At 47.0% G+C, this 26,808-nt stretch overlaps 1 protein-coding gene across 1 annotated transcript in view; it reads left to right on the top strand.

The window, feature by feature from the left end:
- The window catches only part of Elavl1 (ELAV like RNA binding protein 1), a 40,690-nt gene extending 15,886 nt beyond the window's left edge, over positions 1 to 24,804 (top strand). Inside the window, exons 3-6 of the mRNA XM_078035180.1 lie at positions 8,083 to 8,186; positions 14,133 to 14,286; positions 19,271 to 19,496; positions 23,272 to 24,804. Coding sequence (XP_077891306.1) covers positions 8,083 to 8,186; positions 14,133 to 14,286; positions 19,271 to 19,496; positions 23,272 to 23,596 — 809 coding nt within the window. The 3' untranslated portion in view covers positions 23,597 to 24,804. The remainder of the gene's footprint in view (positions 1 to 8,082; positions 8,187 to 14,132; positions 14,287 to 19,270; positions 19,497 to 23,271) is intronic.
- Positions 24,805 to 26,808: the final 2,004 nt, after the last annotated feature.

Here is a 26,808-nt window from a genome sequence, read left to right as displayed (position 1 = left end):
TACCAGCATATGGTAACTTCTTCACTAGGTGATCCTGGGGCTATGGACTTAAATTTCACTGTCTGTCTGTCATTTTGTGACACCAGTTTGCTTTATACTGATCAGAACTACAGCTGCCCACCCCAGCAAGAAAGTCTTTTACCCCCAGCCAGATAGTCATGTTGCTGAGTCCAATCCTGGCCTATTCAGTTTATTCTTTGGGTGTCTCCAACCTCCATAACTACCATTTCAATGTGTTTTTCCTCTGGCCTATAACCACACTCACTCTCAGCTGATGACTACCTCCTACTTCATAATGGAACCAATAGCTTGTCTGGGTCTTTGCAGGATCACCCCATCATTGTTCAACAGTTCTTTCTGGACTTCCCAACTTCCTCTTTTTTTGGCGAAGGTGGGGTACTGGGGATTGAACCCAGAGGCACTCAACCACTGAGCCACATCCCCAGCCCTATTTTGTATTTTCTTTAGAGACAGGATCTCACTGAGTTGCTTAGTACCTCACTGTTACTGAGGCTGGCTTTGAACTCTCAATCTTCCTGCCTCAGCCTCCCAAGCCACTAGGATTACAGGCAGGTGCCACCATGCCCAGCTCCAACTTCCTCTTGCTCAAGGGTTTTCTGTGTCAGCACTATTGACATTTAGGACTAGATAATTCTATCTGGAGCCAGGCTGTGCATTGAAGGGTGTTGAGCAGCATCCTTGGCCTCCACCTGCTTGGAGTTGTAAAAACCCAATCATGTCCCTAGACACTGCTCTGTGTCCTGTTGGAGGCAGAATGGCCCCTAGGTGAGAGCCATGGATCTGCATATTCTTCCATGCATAGACTGTCAAATTCTCCATCTCCACTCCATTTTGTTTTTCCTTTTTTCCCCATGACTTCCTTCTAGAAGCATCCCCTTACTCTGGCTTACTCTGGCTTTTATAAACCACCCACCCTGGCTATCTTTCTACCCTTGAAGCCATGCTCGCTTGCTTTCTCTCTTGCAGCTATTCCTTTTTATAGCCTTGAAGGTAGGCAGTCCCCAGGATTAATTACTTCATAGCCCTCCTTTTCTTTCAAAGCTGGCACTTGGAGGAGCAGATTCAATCCCCTTGGCTTCAGCATATCCCAAGTTTGCCACTTATGTCTTGACCAGAAAGTGCTCCTGAACTCCATGTTCTTCATCACCACAGATGGATTGTATCCTAAACTGATCTTATCTTGCAAATTGGCCACTTGTGTCCAGTGTTCCTGTCTTGGTAGATGGCACCACTGTTTACCTACTGGTTGTGGTTGGAAATCGGGGTAGCCTCTGACCTGTGACCTAACACTCATCCTCCTGGATGTTTCTTCAGTCCACCCCTTTCCTGCATCTCCCTAGGCCATCCTACTTAGCACACCATTGCTTTTGCCTGCATATCATCACTGTGACCTCCTAACTAGTCCTATGTCCTCCTTCCAGATCATCTCCTCACTGCAGTAAAGGAACATCTTCCCTAACCTGAGTGTGACCCTCTCAGCCTTCTCCTCTAAAACCCTTTGGGTCTTGAGTTGAATTTACTTGAGGAGGCCTTTCTTGGCCCTTCCTGGTCTGTGGCAGATGTTCTGCTTATGGGTTCCCATAGCAACCAGGAAGGCCTGCACCAAGAGGTTCCCACACTGCACTGAGGTTACAACTTCCTCATCTAGTACATCAATAGTTCCAGGAAGCAGGAGCCTTATTAACTCTGCAGCCTACACGAAGCCGCAGTGCTGAATGAGTGACTTTGAGTAAGTGAAGAGGGAAAGGAGCTAGGGATTGAGGAGAGTGCATGCTGGCAGACATCATTCGTTACCATATTTTTGTTGAGGGTCAGGGACAAAAGGGATGGCCAGTGTTCTGGCCTCAATATTCAGAATGTTTCTGGCCAGCCAGGGGCAAGTCCCCTTGATGGAGTTGTGGTGTGTGTTGTGGCTGTCCCATTCATAAACGCTAGCCTCAGGGAGCCTCTGGCATCCAGCTTTGCTGCTCGGTACTTTCCTGCCCAGTCCTGCCCTACTCTTGGCTCTGGTGTTTTAGTCTCTCTGCAGTGACTCTTTATGACCCACATGGAGTGAAGTCCACCCTTCAACCTCATGGACCCAGCCTCAAGCCCTAAAGCCCTCTTGACTTCTGTCTTTTGGCCATGTACCTCTAATTGGATGAAGCCCACCCATGGCTCTCAAGACTCCTAGATGCTCCTTCTTCCCATCCTCTGTTCCCACTCTCTCAGGCTGCACTGAGGCCGTCATTTCCCAGTAATGCACACTTTTGGGCTCTCTGTATTTCCCAAACACTGTTCCCTCTGCAGGAATGCCCCCCCACACTTGACCTGCCTATGCAGTTTTATTCCTTGATATGCCTTTGTTTATTTTATATATATATATATATTTTTTTAAGTTGTAATGAAGACACAATACCTTTATTTATGTATTTATTTTTATGTGGTGCTGAGGATTGAACCCAGTACCTTACACATGCTAGTCAAGAGCTCTACCGCTGGGCCACAACCCCAGCCCATGTCTTTGTTTCTTATAGAAAAAATTTAAGCATGAGATAAAAAGGAAGGAAGGAAGGTTTAAGTTACTAATAATCCTTCCACTGTTACCTTTTGGGTTCATGTCCTTCCAGACTTTGTTAAGTAATTATCATAAATAACCCTGCACTTTTATAGAAGTGAGCTGGCACCCCCACAAGATATACAGTAAACTTTGCATCTGAACATTTCCTGTCACTGAGCATTGCACTATCCCATCACCACAGTGGGTACAGAGTAATCTGTTTTCCACTTTTTCATATTTATAATTATGTCCCACCAAGATAAATATCCTGGCATATATCTTTGCTCGCTGTTTATTTCCATAGAAAGCCTTCGTGGAAGTGAAACAGTGGACAGGAGATTGTTCCTTCTAAGAACTCTTGGTCCCCGTTGCCAATTTGCCCTCTCTTCTACTCAACCCTGCTGTCCCCAGAGCCCAGCAGGATTTCTCCTCTTTACCAGCCTCTGAAATAACATATGACATTCGATCGTGGCACTGATTCAAATTTCTGGTGAAGTTCATCATCGTTTTCATCTATTTACTGGCTATTGGTATTTCTGCTTTTGTAACATACTCTTCTTATTCTTTGCCCATTTTCTTTCTTTTGGGGCCCTTACCTGTTTCTTACTTTTATTACCTAGTTAATTCACTCTTTTCACCACCCCAAGATCCAGTTTCTGTCTCTCAGTGAAGTATTTCCTGGAGCCCCCAGACCTTTAAAAGAATGAGCTCATAGCATCTGCCATCTCACACTGCAGAGGAGGCCTCACTTCTCTTAGCTGCGCACCACAGATCAAGCCAAGGCTCCCAGTTCCAAGAAGCATCAAGGGAATAAAGTATTATGTCTGGCAACATAAGACAAGAGGCCAAAAATTGTCTCTTCAGTCTTAACCCTTGTCTAAAGTCAGAGAAAAATATGTTTGGAATGCAAGAACACTGGTCCAGGTTTTCCTAGGGAGGCCTGACAGGGCCACACAAATGATGCTCCATGGAGAAGCAGCCTCTTTTTCTCCAGAGTAGTGTCTCTCCACATGCTGTATACAGTGACCCCTACATCATCTGCGGACTTGGAAAAGTGTAAATCTGAGGCTCCACCTAAATATACCAAATCACCACTGACAGAATCTGAGTTTTAACATCTTGGAGATTAATGCTAATGATGGACAGAGAACCAAAGCCCAGAACCTTACCTGAAGCCAGAATTGTGTTTCTGCAATTCTGGGAAGTGAGAGTCAGGAGACCACAGGCTTGTGACATCTTCAGATTCTAGATGTAAGATTTATTCAATCCTACCTGTAAGATTTATTGTCCTACCCTCCTTGTCCCCTCCTCTTTCCTTCCCTCATCTCCCTGCTTCATCTTCTCCACTGAATTGCTCATCTCAGGGGCCCTGGTTATCCCCAGCTGTGACTTAGGCAGGCCTCACCACCAAGCTTTATCTTGGGGGGCTCTGCTCATTAGTTTCCTAGCTAGACATAGGACCTGACACCATAATAGGTGCTCAATTGCATGTCAGCCATTGAAGAGGATGGAGAAGAAGCAGGCCAAGGAAGCTGTATCGCATCTTACGACTAAACACTCAGGGTTGCTCCAGGTTAACTGGCTGCATGAAATAATCACACAGAGACAGAGAAATACCTTGTTCTTTGGGTCCTATGACAGCTCTCTGACCTTAGGGGTCTGTGGAAAGAGAGAGAGAGCCACTGGGATTCTTTCTTCTTATATAGAGAACACACAAGGGGGGGTTCCATGGAACATTCTATCCCAAAAAGAGCAAAGGGGTTGGATTACAAAGGAACAGTTGAGTGTAGCTCAACCCCTCTGGGTGCTGCCTACTCCTAGGGCCACACCTTGTTTCCTGAGAGGGGAAGAGCCCGAGTCAGGAGTCATGGCACTACTGGGCCAGACTATAGTGATCTTTCAGATCCCCATGGTGCATCAGGATTAAAGATGCGTGCATTTGGAGGTGCCCCACAAAGCTGTGACCATCTGAGGATGAGTGATTTCCTTGGTGACATTGGCAGGTTTGGGTGCAAGCATAGTCAGGAGGTTCATATGACTGAGGAGCCCAAGGAAGATAGTCAGGAGAAGAAAACCTGGTGGTATTTTCATGCCTTAGAAGAGGTGGCATCCAAAGAGGTGAGCAGTACCCAGTGCTGCCAAGAGTTCAGGAAGACCCATGGGCTGGCACCCCAGAGGCAGCAGTGACCCACCCGGGGGGACCAGCTAGGAGGGGGGCCACCAAGTAGGTGGGAAGTGAGGAAGCAGGAATGGGGTAGGCAGGGATCAACTGTGGAAGACATAGGGACAGAGCCTGGGACACTAGTCCTTAGTGGTGTCTGATTTTCCCTAGAACCCCATAGGCCACCTAAGGAACTGGCAGCAAAGGAGACAGGTGGTCCAGGGTCATGGGTGGATCAGAAAGACAAGAAGGCCCCAAAGCAGTGGTACCTACCAAAGTGAAGCTGAGATGCTCTGGGGTTTGTGGACAGATAGGACAAGCTCTCTGGCCTGGGCACAGTGGGACCAGCAGAGAAGGGTTAGAGCAGGTGCTTGGGAATAAAAATCCAGTCTGGGGTTTTGGCTCAGTGGTAGAACATTTGTGTAGCATGTGTGAGACCCTGGGTTCGATCCTAAGCACAACTTTAAAAATGAATTAACTAATTAGTTAATTAAAAATACTATGTTCATGTGTAACTAAATATATATATATATATATATATATAAATCCAGCCTGGCTAGAGTGATGGTTGGTAGTCTTTGCCACAGACAGTCTGCTCTCAGACTCTAGTCTGAACTGCTTGTGCTCAATGGTCCCTGGCTGCTGCAGTAGCTCCTTACTGTGACAGGACTGTGGAACTGAATCCCTCAGACCCATGAAGTTTTTGTTAGAAATGTGGGTGTAGAGGATCAGATTTTGTTCTCTACTCCCTCCCTCCCTTCTTTTATTTCTCTCCCTTCCTCTTTTCCACAAGTGTTTCAGAAGAGGTGTTCTTTTCTTTAAAAAAGAAAATGGCCTGCACAGAATTGCAGATAATGCATGTAGCTGGCACACTGTGAAGGAGGAGAAGAAGGAGCATAACTCACAGGGTTACTTCCTAAGTGTTAGATGCACATTAAGACTTCCTTCCAGAGGATAATATGGTAGGGGCTAGGGGAGAACTTGACAGTGGAGATACCTGACAAGCCCACTGCCCAACTGGGTGATTAAGTTCAGCATCAACAGCGATGTCATGTTGATGGCCTGTGTCTTTGGCCCAAGATAGGACATGATGAGAAGGGCACTTCATCCCGTGACTTCTTCCCCCAAGTCCATCATCCAGTCTAACCATGAGAAAAAACACCAGATAGGCCCAAAGTAGGGGTATACAAAATACTGACAAGCCCTATTGCAAGCTGTCATGGTCATCAAAACTAAGGACTGTCTGAGAAACCATCGCAGCCCAGAGAGTCAGAGGAGATGCAAAGACCAAATGTAGTATGGAATCCTGGGTGGAGTCCTAGGAAGGGAAAAAACCTTAAAGGAGAAGTTAAAGACAACCAGGTGTGGGCTTTAGTTAATAACATACCTTTAGTGGTTTCATATATTAAATATAACAAATGTACCATTGCTAATATGAGATGTTACTAATAGGGGAGAGTAAGTGAAGGGACTGGGGCTTTGGGAACTCTACATGTGTTACCTTTATAATTTTTCTGTAAATCTTAAAACTATCTTAAAAAATTAAACTTTATTTGAAACAGAAAGTAGCAAAACTGGATTAGGCTAGGTGCAGTGGCAAACACCTTTAATTCCAGCAGTTCGGGAGACTGAGGCAGGAAGATTGCAAGATTGAGGACAGCCTCAGCAACTTGGCAAAATGCTGTCTCAAAAAGAGCTGGGGGTGCTGGGGATGTGGCTCAAGCAGTAGCGCGCTCGCCTGTGCAGCCCGGGTTCGATCCTCAGCACCACATAGAAAGAAAGATGTTGTGTCCGTCAAAAACTAAAAAATAAATACTAAAAAATTCCTCTCTCTCCCTCTCTCTCTTTCTCTCTCTCTCTCTCTCTCTCTCTCTCTCTCTCTCTCTCCAAAAAAAAAAAGAGCTGGGGATGCACCTCAGTGGTAAAGCGCTGCTGGGTTCAATCCCCTAGAACTCCCGTCCCCTGCCAAAAAAATTTTTTAAAATAAATAAAAACTGGGTTAGGTTCTCTGCTGGGTTTGTGGTCTTGTTATCAGCAAGGAAGGAGGCCTGGAGATGAGCACCATCCACATCCTCCCAGCTCATGCAGACACTTGTGGTACAGTCAGCACCCACTTCATTGCTTCATTCTGCTCTGCTGACTGGAGACACAGAAATCTCGTGACAAAGGCGTGGAGCCACACAGAGGTAGAGATCCTAAGATTCTCACAGTGGGTGAGTGCTAGGTTTGTGGTCTTGTTATCAGTGAGAGAGGTCTGGGTTCTGTTTGCAGCCAGCTTAACAGCCGAGAGGATCTCTGCTCTACTTTGTCACAGGGGGCTGCTTGGTCTCTGGAACAGAATGAAGCGGGTGCTAACTGGCATCGCAGGTCTTGGCGTGAGCTGGGTAGGAGGATGTGGATTGTGCTCATCTCTGGGCCTCTCATTTCTCCTTCAGTGAAAGGGTTTGACTGGACATGCCCTGAGGCTCCTTTCTAACACCCCTGCAGCTGTCTCTCTGGGCTTTCCTCCTGCCATTCCATGTCTTTCTTTAGTGTCCTGCTTGACATGTGTATTTCACAAAGAGAGGCTGGGCTCACCCTACCTGTCACCCTAATTTTCTTCGAAGAACTTGGGTTCTTACATCCTTATGACTCCCCTAAACTTGAGCCAATGGTGGTGGTACAGTGGACCAATAGTGGCACACACTTTTAATCCCAGCAAGTCAGGAGACTGAGGCAGGAAGATTAGAAGTTTGAGCCGGCCTTGGCAATATTGGGGCTCTAAGTAACTTAGCAAAACCCTGTTGTGCTTTTGGGAGAAGTCCTAGAAATTAGCTGGGATTCTTTCAGTTCTAGCTTCTTCTTGGGTGTTCCCTTTTCTGTCTTGCTCCTCCCACTAAGTCCAGTTGGCCTTATATTTGGTAAGGTAAATGGAACAGGCACTAGGTGGTGCCAGAGTTCAGCAAGGCTTTCCATTTTGGGGGATGAGGTGGCAGTGAATCAATGGGGACACAGACCATCATCCTTCAGGTTCTGCCCCCTAGTCTATCCCTCTGTGGTTCTTCTTGTCCTCGCCCACCCAGGTCATCCCAGCCAGCATCCATGGAACTGTCGTCAGCATTCTACAGATACAGTCAGTAGCATGCTATTACTGTTTAAATAACTTGTTTATAAGTGTTATCTATGTTCATTGCAAAAATGTAAAGGTTTGCCACCATCTGTAATCCAGGCCCCTAGATGCCACTGTTCTTAACATTTTGGTGTGTCACCTGGGTCTTCTCTTTTCTGATTTTGCCCTTGTCCCCAGTTGAAAAGTCCCACTGGCTGTTCTTAGGACTGTCACCTGCCTGCTGGTTTATTGGTGTCCTCTTGTTCTCCACAGGACACAGCTTGGGCTATGGTTTTGTGAACTACGTGACTGCCAAGGACGCGGAAAGAGCGATCAACACGCTGAATGGCCTGAGGCTTCAGTCAAAAACCATTAAGGTAAAGAGATTTGTTCACACTTCATCTGTTTCTGCACTGGCTAAGTCCTAGTTGGCCCCTCTCTCACTATCTCAGGGACTGTTAGCATGATTACTCTTCCAAGGCCTGATGCTTTCAAGGAATCTGGAGGTTCCGTCAGATGTGCACTCAGTGGTGACCATCCCAGACTTTATATAGGTGGCTTGTGGCTCCCTGAGCCCCACCAATAAAGTGTCCCATGAAGATAAATGTACAGGGTTGGGGATACAGCTCAGTTGGTAGAGTGCTTGCCTTGCATGCACAAGGCCCCGGGGTTAGATCCCCAGCACCAAAAATTAAAAAGAGAGAAATGTACACCGCCGGGTCAGTCCCCTAGCCCAGGGTCTCTCCAGGGGATGCTGGCTCACAAGCGGTTTCCTCCATAGACCTCCCACCTGTCTCTTAGGCTTACCTGGGCATCTTTTCATCCCCATGTGGCTCCCATCCTGCAAGTGTGTGGCCTACTTTGCCCTCCTGCCATGGGCTTCTGGCTTATGGGGGCAGCAGCACAGTCCCACCCTGCCCAGCACTCCCTCCCTACTTCATCACATCCCATCAAAACCAGTTTGTTTAACATTCATTGAATCCTTGTTTATTGAGCACCCACTGTCCAAGCAGTGACCAAAACAGATTCAGTGTCCTTGTAGAACCTGAGGCCAGGGGTATAAGTGCTGCAGATAGTAAACCAGAAATACAAAAGCCACATGTGACAGTGGCAGGTATTATGGTAAGGCTTTGTTTGTGGTGGCAGGTGATGAGGGAGCCAGTTGTGCAGTGGCCCTTCTGGGATAGTCAGTACTTTCTAGTCACACAGGCCAGATTCCTTTTCCTTCCTCTCCTGAATCTGCTGCTCCTGGCCATTCCCTACATTTGGATGGTAATTCTCTCAGCCTGGAACCCTACCTCCTCTTCAACCCTGAGTGTCTGCCTTTTGGCTTCTCTGACCATGGCCCTTCCCTGTGACCCGGCTTCCTGCATCAGCTAGCCATCCGCAGGGCTACTACATGTCAGGGTGAGCTTTCACAAGGTGCCCCCTGGCTCACTGACCTCTTGTTCTTAAGATACACGCCTGCTGGAGTCATCTTGATCTGAAGCCATTGAGAACGAGATTGACCTTTTCATCCCACTCCTTAATAAGGTGTTTTCTTCAATTCACGTCGGGTGCTTTCATTGTGGCATGCTTCCTTGGCTAATCTAATCACCAGAACTACCTGGAAGTTATAAAATACAGGTACCCAGGGCTGCTATCAGTTTCCCCAATCAGTCTGTGGGGTGGCCCTGGGAACCTTTGTGCTAGTCTACCAGGGAAGCACACTGACCTGGCTGGAGCATGCCTGTTCAGGCTGGTGGGTGGCCTTCTGTTCCTACTCTTTAACTGTTCCACCATCTTGGTTAACTCAGTGACCAAACCCTCCTAGAGCTGCTCACTCACAACAGGCCCTGTGCCTTTTGGGCGAGAAGTATGCTGTGAGCTCCCCAGGCCAAGAGCATAGCTCTTGTTTTTTTGTACCCTGCACAGGCTCCCAAAGGCCCTTTCCAAAGCAGAAGCTGATGAAGGCAGCCATGTGTCCTGTGTTTGCCCCTGAGCAGAGGCTTTGGTTTTTCAAACCCAGCCCTGGGTTGTTTATCCTTGACCTAAGGTTTCCCACCTCTTAGTAATTGTCTCCCACATTGGGGAAGTATCTTCACTCTCGTTTCTGAGGCATTAAGTCAAAGTGGAGAGCAGACCATTTTAGAGTTTTGCTTCCTCAAATTCGAAAACTCACCTGCCATGTGTGAATCTGATCCTCTTTGGAATTGATGTTGGCAGAAGTGGCCTTTTTGAAGGCTGAAACCAGGAGCTCACAGAACTCCAGGGAAGCAGGCCTGGGCAGGTCTGCTTCTCCCTGCCACCCTGGCCAAGTACCCATGAAAGCCCACTCCACCATTGGTAGCCCTGCCTTTGGCCAGTTGAATCTGGTTCCCAGTTACTTCTCATCACTATCTAGTTCTTTAGAATCCAGTCCCTTGTGAACATGATAGCCCTTAGTCATTGTTTCTTTTTCTGTCACTCCTGAGACTGTACAGGCCTGGATCTTTTAGCAGTTCTCCTGATGTTCTTTGTTTTGAGAGTGTATTCCTTTATTCAGAGCAAACCTTTCCTGAAGCATGGCCATTGCCTGGTGCTGGGCAGGTACTTGGAGATCAAGAGACTTCAAATGACCTGCCCTGGCCTGCCTTTGAGAGCCCCTGGGTTAAGGACAACTTGTCTGTACAATATGATTAAAGCCATCACGGAGTTGTGAACTTGTTCTCCTGCAGATTATTCAGTATTAATCTGATACTAACTGTGTCCTGCACTTTTGCCACCAAGTTAGCATAGGCCCTGCAACTCAAGAGCATGGTCCCCAACGAGACTGTGATCACTTACATGCCACATATCCTTCTGGTTCCCCAGGCTGCCTGCAGTTCTGATCCACAGGCTCAAATTTGGGGATTTGGGTTCCATAATTTACTAGAATGACTCTCAGAACTCACATTTCTGATTATTTTTTATTCAGATCACACAATTCAGGCATACCAAATGGAGAAATACACAGGATTGGGGGGGGGCAGGTCCCAAACAGTGCTTCAGAGTCCTTGCTCTGTGGAATTAGAGCATCACCCTCCCTTCACTGTCATGTATTGACCATAGGGGAGTCCCAGTGAGCTTCAGTATATAGGATTTTTATTGGGGTCTCCTGTAGGCATGACTAAGTAGCTGGCCACATAACTGAACTCCATCTCTAGTCCTCCTCCTCTACACCCCTGCCCTGTGGATGAACTGCTGTCATGGTTCAAAGCTTCAACCCTCTAATCATTTGCTTGTTTTCTCTGGTGACTAACCCCATCTTGAGCCATCTCTTAGCACTAACCCTGACCAGCTGTGATCCAAGGTCTCCTAAATAACAAGGGACTTCCAAGGGTTTTAGGAACTCCCTACCAGGAACACAGGCCAAAGACCAAATTTTTTACCATACAGTAAATATGACATGGGTCCATACCCACTACCAGGTCCTATGGCTTCTATGGCCCATGGCCTGTTCTTAGAGAGTGCTGAGGTACATACTGTTGTCAATGCTGAAACATCAACTTTAAAGTCAGGGCTTAAAACTATGTACTGTACGGCCAGGGTTATGGCTCAGTGGTAGAGAGCTTGCCTAACATGCATGGGGCACTGGGTTTAATCCCCGGCACCACATTAAAAAAATAAACAAATAAAATAAAGGTTTTGTGTCCATCTGCAACTAAAAAAATTAAGTAAGTAAATAAAGATGTACTGTGACTTTGGGCACTAAACACCAGTGTCTGGTGGCTTCCCCAGCACAGTACCAGGCAGCTGCACTGAAGGAGACCCTGCATCAGGAGCCAGAGCAGTGTAACATCTGTTCCCCATGGAGTGGAGCACCAGGGGAAATGTAGACAGGTAGCATCCTCAACACCACCAGCAATTGTCATTTACCCATTTGGCAGGATATTACTAAATGTCTGCATTTCATCTGAATCTATTCTGGGTGCTGGGGATGCATCAGTGATTGCCTATGTTTTGCCCTGTGGAATCAGTTAATTAAAATACACAGTGTGATAAATACAGTGGAGCTAACTAAATAGGGATGAGAGGGGGCTGGGTCATGAGTGGGTGCAGGGATTCATGGAAATCATGTGGTCAGGGGAATGTATGTACTTGCTAGGGCAGCTGTAACAGACCAGGCAGCTCCCAGCTCTGGAGGCTGCAGTTCAAGGTCAACGTGTCAGCAGAACTAGTTCCTTACAAAGGCAATAGAGAAGGATCTGTCTGTGCACCAGCGTCTGGTGGTCACTGACAGTCCTTGGCATTCCTTGGCTGAAGCATCTCCTCACTCTGCCTTCATTGTCACCTGACATTCTATTCTCCTGGTGTGTGCCTATGCTTGAATTTTCTGTTTGTATTAGGACACTAGGACACACCCTCCTCCTATGTGACCTCATCTTAACTATGCATATCTGCAAGTATCTTATCTCCAAATCAGTTCACATTCTGAGACCCTGAATATGAATTGGGATATGAATTGGGATTGGGGCATGGGGACACAAAATTCATCCCCTTACAAAAGATTTCCTGAGAACAGGACACGAAGAGACCAAATTGAGGTAATAAGTATTACCAGGAGCTTCATACAGGGGGTTCCTGGCCAAGGTGCCTTAGAGCAGCACCCAGGGAGCCCACAGGGTCCATGCACACCTATTGAGTACTAGGTGCTCTGGTATGTCCTTGATTCTAATTTGACTCTGAACTTGGAGAGAAGAGGAAGGTAGTTATCACAGTCCTTGAAGATATGTGATGTCCTAGAAGTGGCATGGAAGTTTTTTCCAACATTTGTCTCCAAAAGGGCTTTCTCCTCGGGGCTTTGTCTAAGCATGGTAATAAAGCCTGAGTTGTGCTTCACTGATGCCAAAGGATTACAGTTTGGGAATGCCTGTTGCCCCTGCAAGTCCATTATAAGCTAAGGAATGGTCCCAAGTATAGCCCAGGCTAGACAGTCTGCAGAGGCTAGTGCCCAGCACGGGGAGGTCTAGACAGCTCTTGCCAATCTATCCTGATCTTGGGAAAGCAGAAAATAGCTGGAATTCCTGGGGGTGAGAAAGGCTCCCTTTCTTCTTCAGCCATCCTGTCAAGGTATAGTGCCTTTCACTAAGACTTTTAGTAGAGTTGGAGGTAACTGGTTGGGGATGCAGTCCTCTGGCAATAGCATGAGTAGGGTATTCTTTAGGGCTGACTTGACAGTTGACCTGGACACTTGCAGCCTCTATGGAGAGGGATGCTGGGGAGGCTGTGGGCCAAGGTGAGACAGTACTGTGAGTGCAACAACCCCCAACCTAAAAAATGGAGTGACCAGGTATGTACTGTAGGGCCTCAGAAGAGCAAAGGCTGAACCAAGGTACCCTGGGCCTTGGAGCAGACAGGAAAGCTGACAGGGAATGTCCAGCATATGCAGCTCTGCCCACTCAAGGACCTCCAGCTGCCTGAGGGAACCCAGTGCCCCTTAGTATCCTTCTCTATTGTCATCTGAGAAGTCGTCTGTTCCCTGTGGTGTGTGGTTCTGTGTCCCTTGGAATGTTTTTTCTCCTGCACAGATTCAAGCCTTACCCCTTCTAGAGCACATGCTCCCCCGCTCCCTCCTCACTCCCCAGCCTTCTGACTTGATTGAGTGCCCTGTCCTGCCAACTGCTCCTTCTCATCAGAGGTGGCCTAGTTCCCATTCCATGCTCTTGCAGGGAGTACATTTGAAGCACAGAGCACAAGGGCAGTGTGTTTCTGTTCTAGGCTGTGGGGTCCACAGAGCCATCAGCCTTGCCAGGGAAAGCACTGAACACCTTTTCCAGCTGTCCCCTGCCCCCCCTCAAGCACAGGAATTTAATACTGAATGCTTAAGTGCTGGACTCAGGTGCCCCCAAAACTTATGGGTCCCCTCTGGGATTCAGTAACAAGCTTGATTATTGGCAGGGGGTAATACATTTTTTTGAAGGGACTCCCAGTTCTTGTACCTGCCACCCCACAGGCTCTTTTCAGGCAGAGACCAGGTCCTGTCCTCAGCACTGGTTCACTGTGTAGCACATTGAAGTGAGCATAAGGCCCTGGTGGGAGAATAGGTGACCAGGTTCGGATTATAGCCCTCCAATAGGAGGCCCTCATTCTCTCAATTTTGTGAAATATAAATAATGTTCACCTTATTGGGGCTGGAGAGGCCCAAGTGAGAAAACACTGTGGGTGGCAAGTGTTTATAATGAGAAAGTGTCCTGTGTGCTGTTTCTTAACCCTAGATTTTATCAAGTACAGATAAGCTTAGAACCTGCACACAGATGCCCCTATCCTCAATGCCTTGACTATGTATCTGCCCTAATCCCAGGAAGTCGGTTTTTGTTTTTAAGGTGTCATATGCTCGCCCAAGCTCAGAGGTCATCAAAGATGCCAACTTGTACATCAGCGGGCTCCCAAGGACCATGACCCAGAAGGATGTGGAGGACATGTTCTCTCGGTTCGGGCGAATCATCAACTCCCGGGTCCTTGTGGATCAGACCACAGGTACGACAGGCAGTCTGGGACAGATGACAAGGGCTTTCCTCCAGGTCGGGGCCAGATTTTCTAGGGAAGATACAGTACTGTTTGGTTTTTAGATGTCGTTAGTTATTCTCCTAACAAGGGCAAAATTGAAACGACAAGACAGTCACTTTGGTTTGAGGCTTTTAATAAGATGGCATTAAAAGGAGCCTCCAGCATTAGGCCAGTGTTCTATGGTGTAAACACCAAGAACTCCCGGCACCTTTTCTTAGGCACCCAAAGTCGGGCCTGTGAACGGGGTAGAAAGGCTGCTGCTCTGCTGTCCACTGCATGTCCTAATGCAGGCAGTTGGTGTGCAGCTGTCTCTTATGGTCCCAAGTCTCCATTTTTCATTACTCTGAGGTAACATAGTTGGCTGACTCAGATGCCCTTCCTCAGGCTCCCTGATTGGGTTACCCCACTCCAAGGAGTACATATGAAGCACAGAGTGCAAGGGCAGTGAGTTCCTCACTGGCAATCCTGGCCACCTGGTGGTCCTTGCTAGGCCATCTCATCACAGGTCTTGGGCCTCTGAGCTGTATGTGAAGCCATCAGGCACAGATAAGCTTAGAACCTGCACACAGATGCCTATCCATGGCTGTTCCAGCCTGACTGCCTGCCCCACTGCTTTAAAGACGGGCACCAGGATGTTCTCTGCCAGGCTCTGTGTGTGGTCCCATCTGTAGGACAAGGGCTCAGGCCACTTCTGCTTTAGAATTTCTCCACTGTCTTCCCAGCAGGAATGGGGATTTGCTGACAGACCTCAAAGGAAGATTCTCTGCTCACATGGCTCAGCAAAGTCTACTGAGTCATCCATGGTTGGATTTTACATTCTTCTTGCAAACTGTGCCCACCACCCTTGGCTGCGGTGTTCTGGCACAGTGGGTGGGTGGGATACAGAAATCCCAGCTCTGAGGCAACCTTCCTTTTGAGAGACCAGCAGTGCCCCTCTGGCCCTTGCTCTTCTGAGGTGTGCCTGTGACAGTCAGTGATGGATGCTCACACACTCAGCCACATCCTTCTGAGCTTTTTGCTGTAGGACTGGTCGCCTCTCCTATCCAGAGGTGGCAGTTCTGCCTGGTGAGCTGCTGGGCTATAATCATGGGCTGGGGCTGTCAAAACTGAGACTTGCTTTGGACTTTCTGTAGTGGGGCTCCCAGGTGCAGGGCACTGGTATGTCATGGGGGCTCTGGGTGCAATCTGAAGTCTGACGTAGACACTCTGTGCTGGAGTAATTTGAGGTCCCTCACATGACCCCTTCATTCTGCTCTTGCCTTGGAGTAAGTGGGGACAGCTTTTTACTTGGTGGGATCCCTTCCTTGTTACAAAAGACTTTCCTGAGGTCCCTGAAGTCCTCTTTACTTAACATTCAAGTGTCAGTTAACATGATTTAGTTAGCTGGCCAGTGTGCACAGGGTTAGTCCCATCCCACCCCACCCCACATCATAGCATCTAAGTAGGATGACCAGTTAGCACACAGGATACTCTGTTGTGGCCTGTCGTTGTCTAGCCATGGTCAGTACTTCTTTTAATGAAGCAGATTCTCTCAAGTAAAACACTTTACCACTGGGAATCCCAACCACCTGGCTTTCCCAGAAGCTCCCCTCAACATCTTGAGCACACATGTACCCAGCATGCCGGAAATGGTGACTGCAGATAGCTTCCTCATCTGTACCTCTTCCTCCTCTGCAAGGAAGTATCTCTCAGGGTATCCATAACACCTTAGTATTGCCCCCCATAGTTGGCCATGGTCCTCAAGGTGGCACACAAGGTCCCTTGCTCTCTCCCTTGGGCTTTTTTTTGTCAGTCTCAGCCAGTTCTGCAAAGGGAACTGATGCTTCCACCCACACTTCTGCCAAGCAACGAAGTATCCCAGGAATCTCCCTCTTCATAGCCTTTTGCTTAGGGCTGTGAACCTCAAGGAGGCTGCTGCTCAGTGCTATCTGCATTGGGGACAGAGCCTGCTCTTGCTGGATCCTTGTAAGGCCCAAGGGGGGAGGGAGAGGAGGTGTGTAGCAGGTGGGTTTGTTTTGAGCTCACCTTCAGATGACATGCTTTCGAAGAAAGAAACTGGGACATTCTCGTAAGCATCTTCACCTTCTAATTGGGCACAGTGACCCACACCTGTCGTCCCAGTGGCTCAGGAGGCTGAAGCAGGAGGATCTCATGTTCAAGGCAACTTATCAAGGCCTTAAGCAACTTAGTGAGAACCTGTCTCAAAATAAAAAGGGCTGGGATATGGCTCAGTGGTTAAGTGCCTCTGGGTTCAATGTCTTATACCAAAAGAAAAAAAGAATCTTCACATCCTGAGCCAATAGAAATTAATTTTTATTTTTTTCTTTGCTTCTTTATCTAAAATTAATTGTGAACTTTAGTAGTTCACTCATCTAAGATTGTGCCATTTCTTGGTCTCTACTCTTAATCCTAAAAACACAAGAAAAAATAAAAATGCAGAGCCATCTTCAAAATCTGCCCTTGCTGTATGCAGTGATACATGCCTATAACCCCCAGCTGCTTGGAAGGCTGCAGCAGGACCATTGTCATTTGAGGCCAGCATGGGCAGTTTAGCCACACCCTGTCTCAAAGAAAGGGCTGGGGGTATAGCTCAGTGGTCAAGCACTCTGGGTTCAACCCCCAGGGCTGGGGGGAAAAAAAGTATACCTTCATCAAATAATTTAATGAATTTCTGTCTTCCTATATGAAATACTATTCTCTTTTTCAGGTTTTCTTTGTTTGATCTGGGCAGTTTTCATTCGAAAGCCATTGTACAAAACCTGAGGGCAAGCCGGGTGTGGTGGTGCATGCCTGTAATCCCAGCGGCTCGGGAGGCTGAGGCAGGAGGATTGCGAGTTCAAAGCCAGCCTTAGCAACATCGAGGCGCAAAGCAACTCAGTGAGACCCTGTCTCTAAAATACGAAGTAGGGCTGGAGATGTGGCTCAGTGGTTGAGTGCCCCTGAGTTCAATCCCCGGTACCAAAAATAAATAGATAGATAGATAGATACATACATACATACATACATACATACATACATACCTGAAGGCAGCTCTGTTTAAGAACTAGCTAGCTACAGCTTTCAATCATATTTGCCTAAAGTTAGATTTATGTTTAGGTTTCCAGGACTGAATAAGCTGTCATTCATGCTGCATAAGGGTAAATAAAAACAGTGCCTGCCAAGTGTGTTGTTTTCAGGGATTCCTTCTAACCTGAAGTTTGAAAATGAGCTCAGGACCTAGAAATTTTCTGGCATGTGGGCATATTGCCAGGTCTGACCTTACTAAGACAGTGAGTACCTCTGGGTAGGTGGATTTTTTGTGCAGGTTTAAACAGTTATGGTGCCAAGCTGGGCACAGCTTTAAGACAACACTGCAGAGGATTGATGGCCCAGAATTAGGGGAGAGTCCCATTTAGATAGTTGAGGTGTAGGCTCTAGGACTTAGCTTGGGGTGTCTATGGTATCTCACAGTTATAAAGAAAGAGTCCTTGGCCTGTGAGTCCCTGTCAATGTGCTTACATGGGGTGCTCAGTGTCGCGATTGTGAGGGCAATCAGGCCTTCCTGGGTCCCACAAGACGGGTGCCAAAAGTAGGGAGCAAACTTGGGGTGGGTTGGTGGTATGCCTGTTCAGCAGAACATCTAAGACTCCAGGCTGTCCTGCTCTGGTCATTGTCATTCACTGTGTGCTGAAAGGAAGAAACTCCATCTTAACCTTTGCTGGTCTTAGGAATAAGGGTGCTTAGCTAAGTTGGGGGCAGCCCCTCCCACTGGAGCATGCCCATGATTTCAATCCAGAGATGTCACTTAGGCCCTGTAGCCGTCACTTCCCACAATATGGTCTTCCCCTTGCCCTCATCATTCTTCTCCCCAGAAGGAGCCGATGGACTGCTGGCTGCTCCTTTCAGTGTATCCAGCCTTAATCCATTCCTCAAATTCTTTAAGGGATGGGGTATACTTATTTTCTCCTTCCCAGGGCCGTGGAGTATGGATGGGCAGTGGGGTAAAGGATGCCTAAGCTCTCTTCACCCAGTTGGGTCGGCATCTCAAACCCCATCCAGGCTGACCAGATAGATGCTACTTTCAGCAGGCCTCAGGTCTCAGGCTTTTTGGCTGAGGGACTGGGTTCTAGCCTGGGGCCTTCCTTCAGATAGCTGTACACCCTTCCCACTCAGAAATGGGACCAGAGGGAGCTCCAGCAGTGACTGATCCACCCAGTGAGTTGGGTGGGCTCTGCTCTGTTGTACATGCATGAGCAGTATTCTGGCAAGAGGACAAGTGGCCTCATCTATTTCTTAGAACAGATGGGAGTCATTGGAGAACCCATAGTCTCAAAGAGGAGTTTGCAAGGGGTAAGATGATAGGGAAGAAAGAGCTGGGGAAAGAGTTGGTTCCACCCCATGCCTTCCTGGGGTGAAGGAGAAGGTGTGCAGACTGAACCAGGCACCAATCAACTGATGGGGCCTTCAGGGCAAGTTGGGAAGAAACATAACCACCCATACCCTCCGCTCCTTGCTCACAGCACACCCATGGGACAGAGACCCAGAACCAGGGAGGAGTTCTCATACCTGGTCCCTGCTGCCACACCTGGCTACCCACCCTTCCTCACATGTCTGTGAACCCACATTGGTGAGCAGGTGGCAGCTCAGTAGTGACAGTGGATGTCATCTCTCTCCTGATGTTGCTTTCTTTTAAAAAGTAGGTTCGGGTGTCTGGGATATCTGTCACCAAAATATCTTTTGGCACTGAGACTATGGAGTCCTTACTTCAATTTGGAAGTCTGAAACCTTTTGTTGGTCATTGTTTGTTTTCTTTAATCCATTTATTTGCTTTTCTGTTTAGGTTTAATTTTTGTTTATTTCATTAACCAGACATCCAGTTTAAACCACAGTAGACTGACTTGACTTTTGCTTTTCAGTTTTAAAAGTCCTTGCGTTTTTTTCCCCCTAACTCCATTTTTGTTGGTTTGTTAAAAAGGTTTGTCCAGAGGGGTTGCTTTTATCCGGTTTGACAAACGGTCGGAAGCAGAAGAGGCAATTACCAGTTTCAATGGTCATAAACCCCCAGGTTCCTCCGAGCCCATCACAGTGAAGTTTGCAGCCAATCCCAACCAGAACAAAAACGTGGCGCTCCTCTCGCAGCTGTACCACTCGCCTGCGAGGCGGTTCGGAGGCCCCGTGCATCACCAGGCGCAGAGGTTCAGGTGGGTCTGGAGGTTGGCGCTCTGGCTCTCTATTCTGGGCCAGCCACACTCTTTCAAGCTGCACATAGCCCTGCTGGGTGGGTGACCATACAAGCTGGGCAATGCTGGAATGCTAGCTGATCTTAGTAGACAGTTGTATCTCAGGATCATTTTCCAGCTCTTCCCCTATCTTCATCAAAAATGTGACTATATAACTGGGTATGGTGGCACACACCTATAATCCCAGCTACTTAGAAGTCTGAGGCAGAAGGATCGAAAGTTCAGAACCAGCCTGGATAGCTTAGTGAGACCCTGTCTCAAAATGAAAAAGGCTGGAGTCTAGTTCCAGAGTCTAGCCTCTGGGTTAAATCACTACCACTGCCCCTCACCAAAAGCAGTATCTGTACAAAATCCATTAAGCCATTTACAATTGCCCTGTGGTATCCATAAGGAATTGGTTCTAGGGCAAATACCAAAATCCAAGATGCTTACTATATAAATGGTATACATCTTCTTATATACTTTAAATCATCTTCAGATGACTTGTGATGCTTGATACGATATAAAGGTATTTAAATAATTGTTATCTGTACTATATTGTTTAGGGAACCTAGAACAAGAGAAAAGTCTGTGATCAGTATAGATCAATCTTACTTGATCTGACATTTTCAGTCTACAATTGGTTGCATCTGTGAGTACAGAGAGCTGACCATACTTCCTTTGGGGTGTTGTCTTTTGCTGAAATTGAAAGGATGGCACCAGCCATGGGGTGGACCAGTGGCTAGTGTTCCAGAGCAGTTTCTAGTAACACGTGAGTGGAGCCATGAGCTTAAAAAGATCCTTCCCTGTCTGTGTGAGAAAAAAATGCCCCTGGAGGTGTTTTTAGATGAGAGCTGTTCTTGGTTCAGAGATAGTTTTGGGTCTTGTTTTGTTTTGCTGTGCTGGGGATAGAACCTAGGGCCTTGAGCTTACTGGGCTATACCACTGAGCCACACCTCCAGCCCCATCCAGAGTTTTAAAACAGGTTTCAGATGTTCACTCAGTGGCCCTAAGACAAAATTTCTGACATATTAGAGAGCACAATTTAAAGCTGCCACTTTGTTTTAATTATTTATTTATTCTCAGAAAGTCAAGAAGTGGCCCAGGGCTTCTCTTGGGAGTGGTAGTTTTTCTTGGTGATTTTACAGATTTCTCACTATTGTGACAGGCAGTCAGGATGAGTAGACTCTGCTCATTTGCACACATGCCACCTTGTGAGGTGTCATTTTGACAGTGGAGTTACAGCATTCCCAGCCTGGCTCCATCTGAAATTGGTCTGTCTCAGCCTCCTGGTTCACAGACAGGACTGGGGAAGCATCTTTGGACAGAAGCTAGGTTTTAAAATCCGACTTTGGCAATCCAATAGCATAAGCAGCTGTGCTCCTAAAAATGTGGAATGTGTGGCCAGTAGTGTGCAGGAGTTCTGCAGCATCTGGAGGACTAGAGGAGGCTGGAGGAGGAGAAGGGGACTTGGGTCACAGTTAGAAGAATTGGAAAAGAGAGGAAACCAGGAGACAGCATCACTGGTCTAGCAGGAAAGTGATGGAATAGCCAGAGAGACATGATGGCTAGAGACAGGAAGAAGGAGCACGGGAGAGTCAGGAGAGAAGGAGAAAGAGCGCCATCACCAGAAGGACAACTGAGGAAAGGGAGGAAGAGAAACCCAGAACAACAAGGAACTGGAGTTAGGTCCTGGAGCATCCAGAAAAGCCCCAAGATCAAGTAAGGATCAGTTCCCCTCCTGTTCCCTTAGAGACAAGATTGAGGCGGAAAGGCATTCATGCATGTTAGGGTCAAAGAAACCAGTTCCAATCAGCAGGAGAAAGACAGCCAACAAAGATAATGAGAGTCATTTGAATTAAAGATGGTAAAGTAGAACCTCAGATTATTTTCAGTGTATAGTGGTCCCTCAGTATTTGTGGGGAGTTGGTTCCAGGGCAACCCTCAGATGCGGAAATCTTAGATGCTCAATTTCCTTATATAAAACGAGTACTTGCGGGGCCAGGGTTGAGGCTCAGTGGTAGAGCGCTTGCCTAGCATGCGTAAGGCACTGGGTTTGATACCTGACACCATATAAAAATAGAGACAAATAAAATAAAGGTATTATGTCCATATTCAACTAAAACCATTTTTTTAAAAATGAGTATTTGTGTAGAACCTGTGTACATCCTCCTGTACTTCACATCATCTCTAGATGACTTAGAACACCTGATAGGATGTAAATGCTACATAAATAGTTGTACAGTATGGTTAGGGAATGATGTGTAGGAAGGTCTGAACAAGTGCAGGACAGATGCCATTGTTTCCATCTACCTGTCTTCTTCATGGGATGTTGGTTGGACCCCAGTTGGAAAACCCATGGATAGGGAGGGCTGTCAATAATAATTGTGTGAAAATGCAGGGGACATGAGTGACTCAGGACTGTAAAATTGGCACCTCTTTCCAGTTCTCATTGAAAACCTGCTTGGCTTAGTGTCCCACAGATACCTGGGTGCCTCTTCTGACCTTGTGTCAGTCACACTGTTGTGTCACTGTGGTCGCAGACAGCCTCAGGACCACCAGAGGGCCATGAGGGACATTTATCCAATTCAGACATCCTGGTGTGGGCTGTTTAACTTATTTTCTTTCTTCGCTATATTGAAAATAACCCTTGGGCTTGTGAGCTACATCTCAGGGGCCAGTCTCTTTTCTTTTGTGTCTGTCAGAAGAGTGACTGTTACCTAGTAGCTCCTGAAGCATTCTGCCCATCCCCCAGTGGGACCTGCAGGGAGCAGGCTTGAGCTGCAGGGACCCATGCTGGAAACCCAATGTTACTTTGGAGCAGGCTAGACTTTTCCAGTTGCACTGTCAGCTTCACAGCTGCTGTACTGTATTGGCCCTAAGTTTGTCACTTTTCAAATTTTAGATGAGAGGGCAGCACAGCTACACTGACAGTTTTATTATTTATCTTAATTCTTACTGCAACATCCATGGTTTTCAAGATTGTTGTTTATGTAAATAAAAGTGTTGCTGTGGAAGGGGTTCCATGTATTGGTCAAGTAGGTGACCTGTGGTTTCTGGGGTTACCTACTTGACCCTTGAGTTCACAGCCTTCAGTTGTTCAGCCCTGGGTTTGGGGGATGAGTGGAGCCAGCCTGGAGTTGTGTGTGGAAGTTCTTATGTCCTACAAGTGGCCCCTCACAGGGTTGTGCTCTAACCAGAGACCTCTGGGCCATGACCCTGGGAGAGCAGTGTCATGATGAGGGGTGTGTACAAAGATGGAAAATGAAAACTCCTCAGCCTCACGTGTACACATATGCAGGTAACATGAAGACATCCCCCAGGGGGATGGGCAATGTTAAGTGTCTACAGGGGCTTTCGCTTTCATAGGAGGATGTGGAAGAGGTGCCCATCATTTAAAATTCAGGAATAGCTAAACAGGCCCCCACACACATACACACCTGTCGCTAGATGTCACTGATGGGGCTATGCAGTTGAGGCCCTGCGGAGTAGAGATCCCACCCTTCCACTGCTGTACTGAATTCATCTTGGTTTGATTTTTTTTTTTAAAGAAAAATCATTTTTGATACACACACAGTACCTACCCCATTCTTGAGCAGCTCAAGCTTGGGGGAACCCAGCTACATAGAACAGGAAGGGGCCCAGTGCTCGAGAGTGCCTGAACTGTCCGTCCCCATCCTGGCCGCCCCCACCCTCCTGCGTTCCTGTGCTGGCCTGCATTGACCTTGACCTGAACGTTGTGCTCTCTGTTTGCTAGGTTCTCCCCTATGGGTGTAGATCACATGAGTGGGCTTTCTGGTGTCAATGTCCCAGGAAACGCTTCTTCAGGCTGGTGCATCTTCATCTACAACCTTGGGCAAGACGCTGATGAGGGGATCCTCTGGCAGATGTTTGGCCCCTTTGGTGCAGTCACCAATGTGAAAGTGATTCGCGATTTCAACACCAACAAGTGCAAAGGGTTTGGTTTTGTGACCATGACAAACTATGAAGAAGCTGCAATGGCCATAGCAAGTCTGAATGGCTACCGCCTGGGGGACAAAATCTTACAGGTTTCCTTCAAAACCAACAAGTCCCACAAATAACTCGCTCATGCTTTTTTTGTACGGAATAGATAATTAAGAGTGAAGAAGTTGAAACTTTTTTGTTAGTGTACAACTCATTTTGCGCCAATTTTCACCAAGTGTTTGTCTTAGTCTAAATGAGAAGTGAAAAGGTTTTTATACTCTGGGATGCAACCGACATGTTCAAATGTTTGAAATCCCACAATGTTAGACCAATTTTAAGTTTCTTAAGTTATTTCCTTTAAAATATATATTAAACAGAAACCTAAGTAGACTGCGTTGACTAACCAGTCCCTCTGGATGGTGGTGAAACTGAAGCATGCTTTACTTCTAAGACTGTCTAACACTCGTTTCATTTGATGTCTCCACAAACTGGATTAAAAAACATGATCTTTTAGTTTTAGTTTTTAATCTAAAGATGTTAGACAGATGCCGAGTGTGCGTTTTCTCAACCGCTTCAACATTTTAAGCAATGTATGCTTTGGTTGACAGGAAATGGCTTTCCCAAGCGGGTCCCTCTGCCACCTCCTGCTCACTCAGTCTTGGGCTCTGCCAAGTGGTCCTGGGAGTGGCAGCGGGCCAGTACGACGTGGGCCACCACCAGGGAGGGGAGGGTCCCACACGTCAGGCCAGGCTGGGCCCTCCAGAGAAGGACACAGAGGTGTTTCATAAGCCCAGGCACCAATGGGAATGGACCAAAGAGTTTCAGGGAAACTCCAGTATATTCCAGAGTCAGACCTGAGCTCCAGGCACGCCTGAAAATGTGTCGCTGCTCTGACATCCCGAATTTCTGTCCACACATTGCATGCACAGTGCCCCACACATCAGATACTATTGTTCACAATGATTTCTCCAGTTTCCAAGAGCATTTAACATAGCTTGACTACATAAGATAGCTCTATTTTTAATAACACATAAACATTTGAGCATTGTATTTCTCGCATCCCTCCTTGTGAGTGCTAGATTTTTTTTTCTATCTTAGTCAAATTTTGTTTTGGAATTTTGCTTTCGTATGGACACTCAGCAGAAAAGTACTTACTTCTTGCCAGTTATCTATTAACAAAAACCTTTGATTTGTAGTTTTAAAGATTAACCCTCAAAATTCTCTTCATAACTGCCTTGACATTTTGGGTTGTTCTGTTCTGTTAATTTTCTTTTGCTTTTTTGTGTTTTTTGTTTGTTTTTACTTTTGCATTTAAGACCATTAAATTTGATTTTGTTTTGCTCGAGTTTTGTTTTGTTTTTTGTTTTACCTTTTCTTTCTTTTTGGCTAGGGAAGGCACAGACAGCCCAGCATTCAGGGAGGAGTCATAAGACCTTAAGAAACAAACACTTGCCTCAAAGAAAAAGAATTTCTGGATCCAAGACTCAGGAACGAGTAGCCCACTGATTGGTAGTTCTTAATCTGGAAGCTAGTAGGAAGGGTTGAGGGAAGGCCCGTGGAGTAAACAGGGCCCGATCCCCGAAGCTCCTCAGGAATGTGATCTGATTTTATATAAGTAACTAATGTGTGGAGGGAATCAAAACCAGGATAACCCAGTATCAGCAACTTTTAACCTTGACATGAGTCTGAAGCATGTAATGACAGGCTGTTTTTTAGTTCTTCAATGTCATGGAATGACAGCATTATTTATCTATTTATTTATTTAGCTAGCTAGCTACTTATTTATTTTCTTATTTATTTAAGTGGAAAGCTGAGCGACAGGCATAGCCATCTCCAGAGCAGTCAGCATTTCCAGAAGCCCTTGGACCGTTTGAGGCTGCCTGTCCCCCACCCTCTTTCCTTGATCCCTCACAGAGGGGCTGTGTGCATTGTCCTCACAAATCCAAGAGGTTGCTCTGCACCAGGCCTTGTCTCATAAAAGTGGGCCAATGCAGTGTGTGACCCCCTCTCCTCCCCAGACACTTCCCTCCTTACTCCAAGCCAGCCCTTGGGCCTCCTCCTGGAACCCAGAACCAAGGCCCATTTGCCCAGATTCCACACAAAGAGGGTCCCTGCTCTGCTGCCCCAGAGCACTCCTCCCCATGGGACCAGAATGTTTTCCTGGAAAAATGGGCCTTTCAGGTTCCTCAGGCCAACATCCCGTGAGGGAAGGTGGGATTCCTGATCCCAGAACCTCGCCTGCAGGCCCCTCACTCCCTGCACATTCCTGCCAACCTTAACTAGTGTCCCACCCCTGGAGAGAATTCTGTCTTAAGCTTAAACTGTGAAGAGCGTGGTGAGCTAGCAGCTAGCGCGCCTCAACCGCTTTCCTTCCCGCCCTCGCCCTCCTGCTTGGACCATAACAAACATTCTGATGCTGGGACACCGTGAGAGGGAACCGTGGAGCACATGAGCCTTTGGGAATCACCTGGAATTTCTCAGTAGGGTGAAATCCTCATTTCTTCACTGTTTGAACAGTCTTCTAGATTTAAAAAACAAAAACAAAAAAAAACCCAAGGCATTTCTCTGGGAGTTTTAATGTGCCAGTGTGTGGAAGGAGTCAGCTTTTGAAATGGCACTTCTGAAAAGCAACTTTCACTCCCACCGAGGCACTAGATGCTGGCCCTGGGCTCTGAGAATTCTTTGAGTCTTATCTAGGCCCATTTTCAAAGGGAAAATCCCTCTTTTTAAAAGTCACAACCTGGGAGCTGGGCTGTAGCTCAGTGGTAGAGCTCTCTCCTGGCATATGTGAGGCCCCAAGTTCCATCCCCAGTCCCCCTGCCATAAAAGAAAAAGTTCCAACACAAAACAAACCATTTATTAAAATCTTTACAAAGATTCATCATATTTACATGGAGCAAAAGTGAGTGCTCTTCTGTGGGAGAAATTTGGGAATTTTGATGACAAAAATAAGATAATGTTAGTTTATCAAAAATTTGGTTTAATAAATACCAAAGAGGCTTTGATTGAATTCTCTTTTGACCTAGTAACTTCCCATGGTAGTTCTTATACCCTCAACAGCTCCAATTTTGTGAACCTGATTCTGGTTGGATTATTTGTGTCTCCCCGCGTGGCTCTGCCTGGTCTGTCTTTCCATTGTAGCGTGCCAAGCAGTGGCTTTCTGTGCTGGCTGTGCCTCTAGTTGAAGTACTGTGACTGATTCCCTCCTGGGGGACTTATTCCCTCTCCACAGCCACCATCTCATGTGACTTTCTGAAAGCTGGGCTTCCTTGGGGCCCCCGATATGGACTGTGCCAAGTGGGTTCTGCCTCCTCCTGGCAGGTGAGCCTCCCCCTTGCCAAGGGCAGCT

Source organism: Ictidomys tridecemlineatus, chromosome 2, assembly GCF_052094955.1.
Source record: "Ictidomys tridecemlineatus isolate mIctTri1 chromosome 2, mIctTri1.hap1, whole genome shotgun sequence".
Lineage (NCBI taxonomy): Eukaryota > Metazoa > Chordata > Mammalia > Rodentia > Sciuridae > Ictidomys > Ictidomys tridecemlineatus.
Note: the sequence above shows the minus strand (reverse complement) of the source record. Positions and strands in the feature narration are given on the sequence as shown.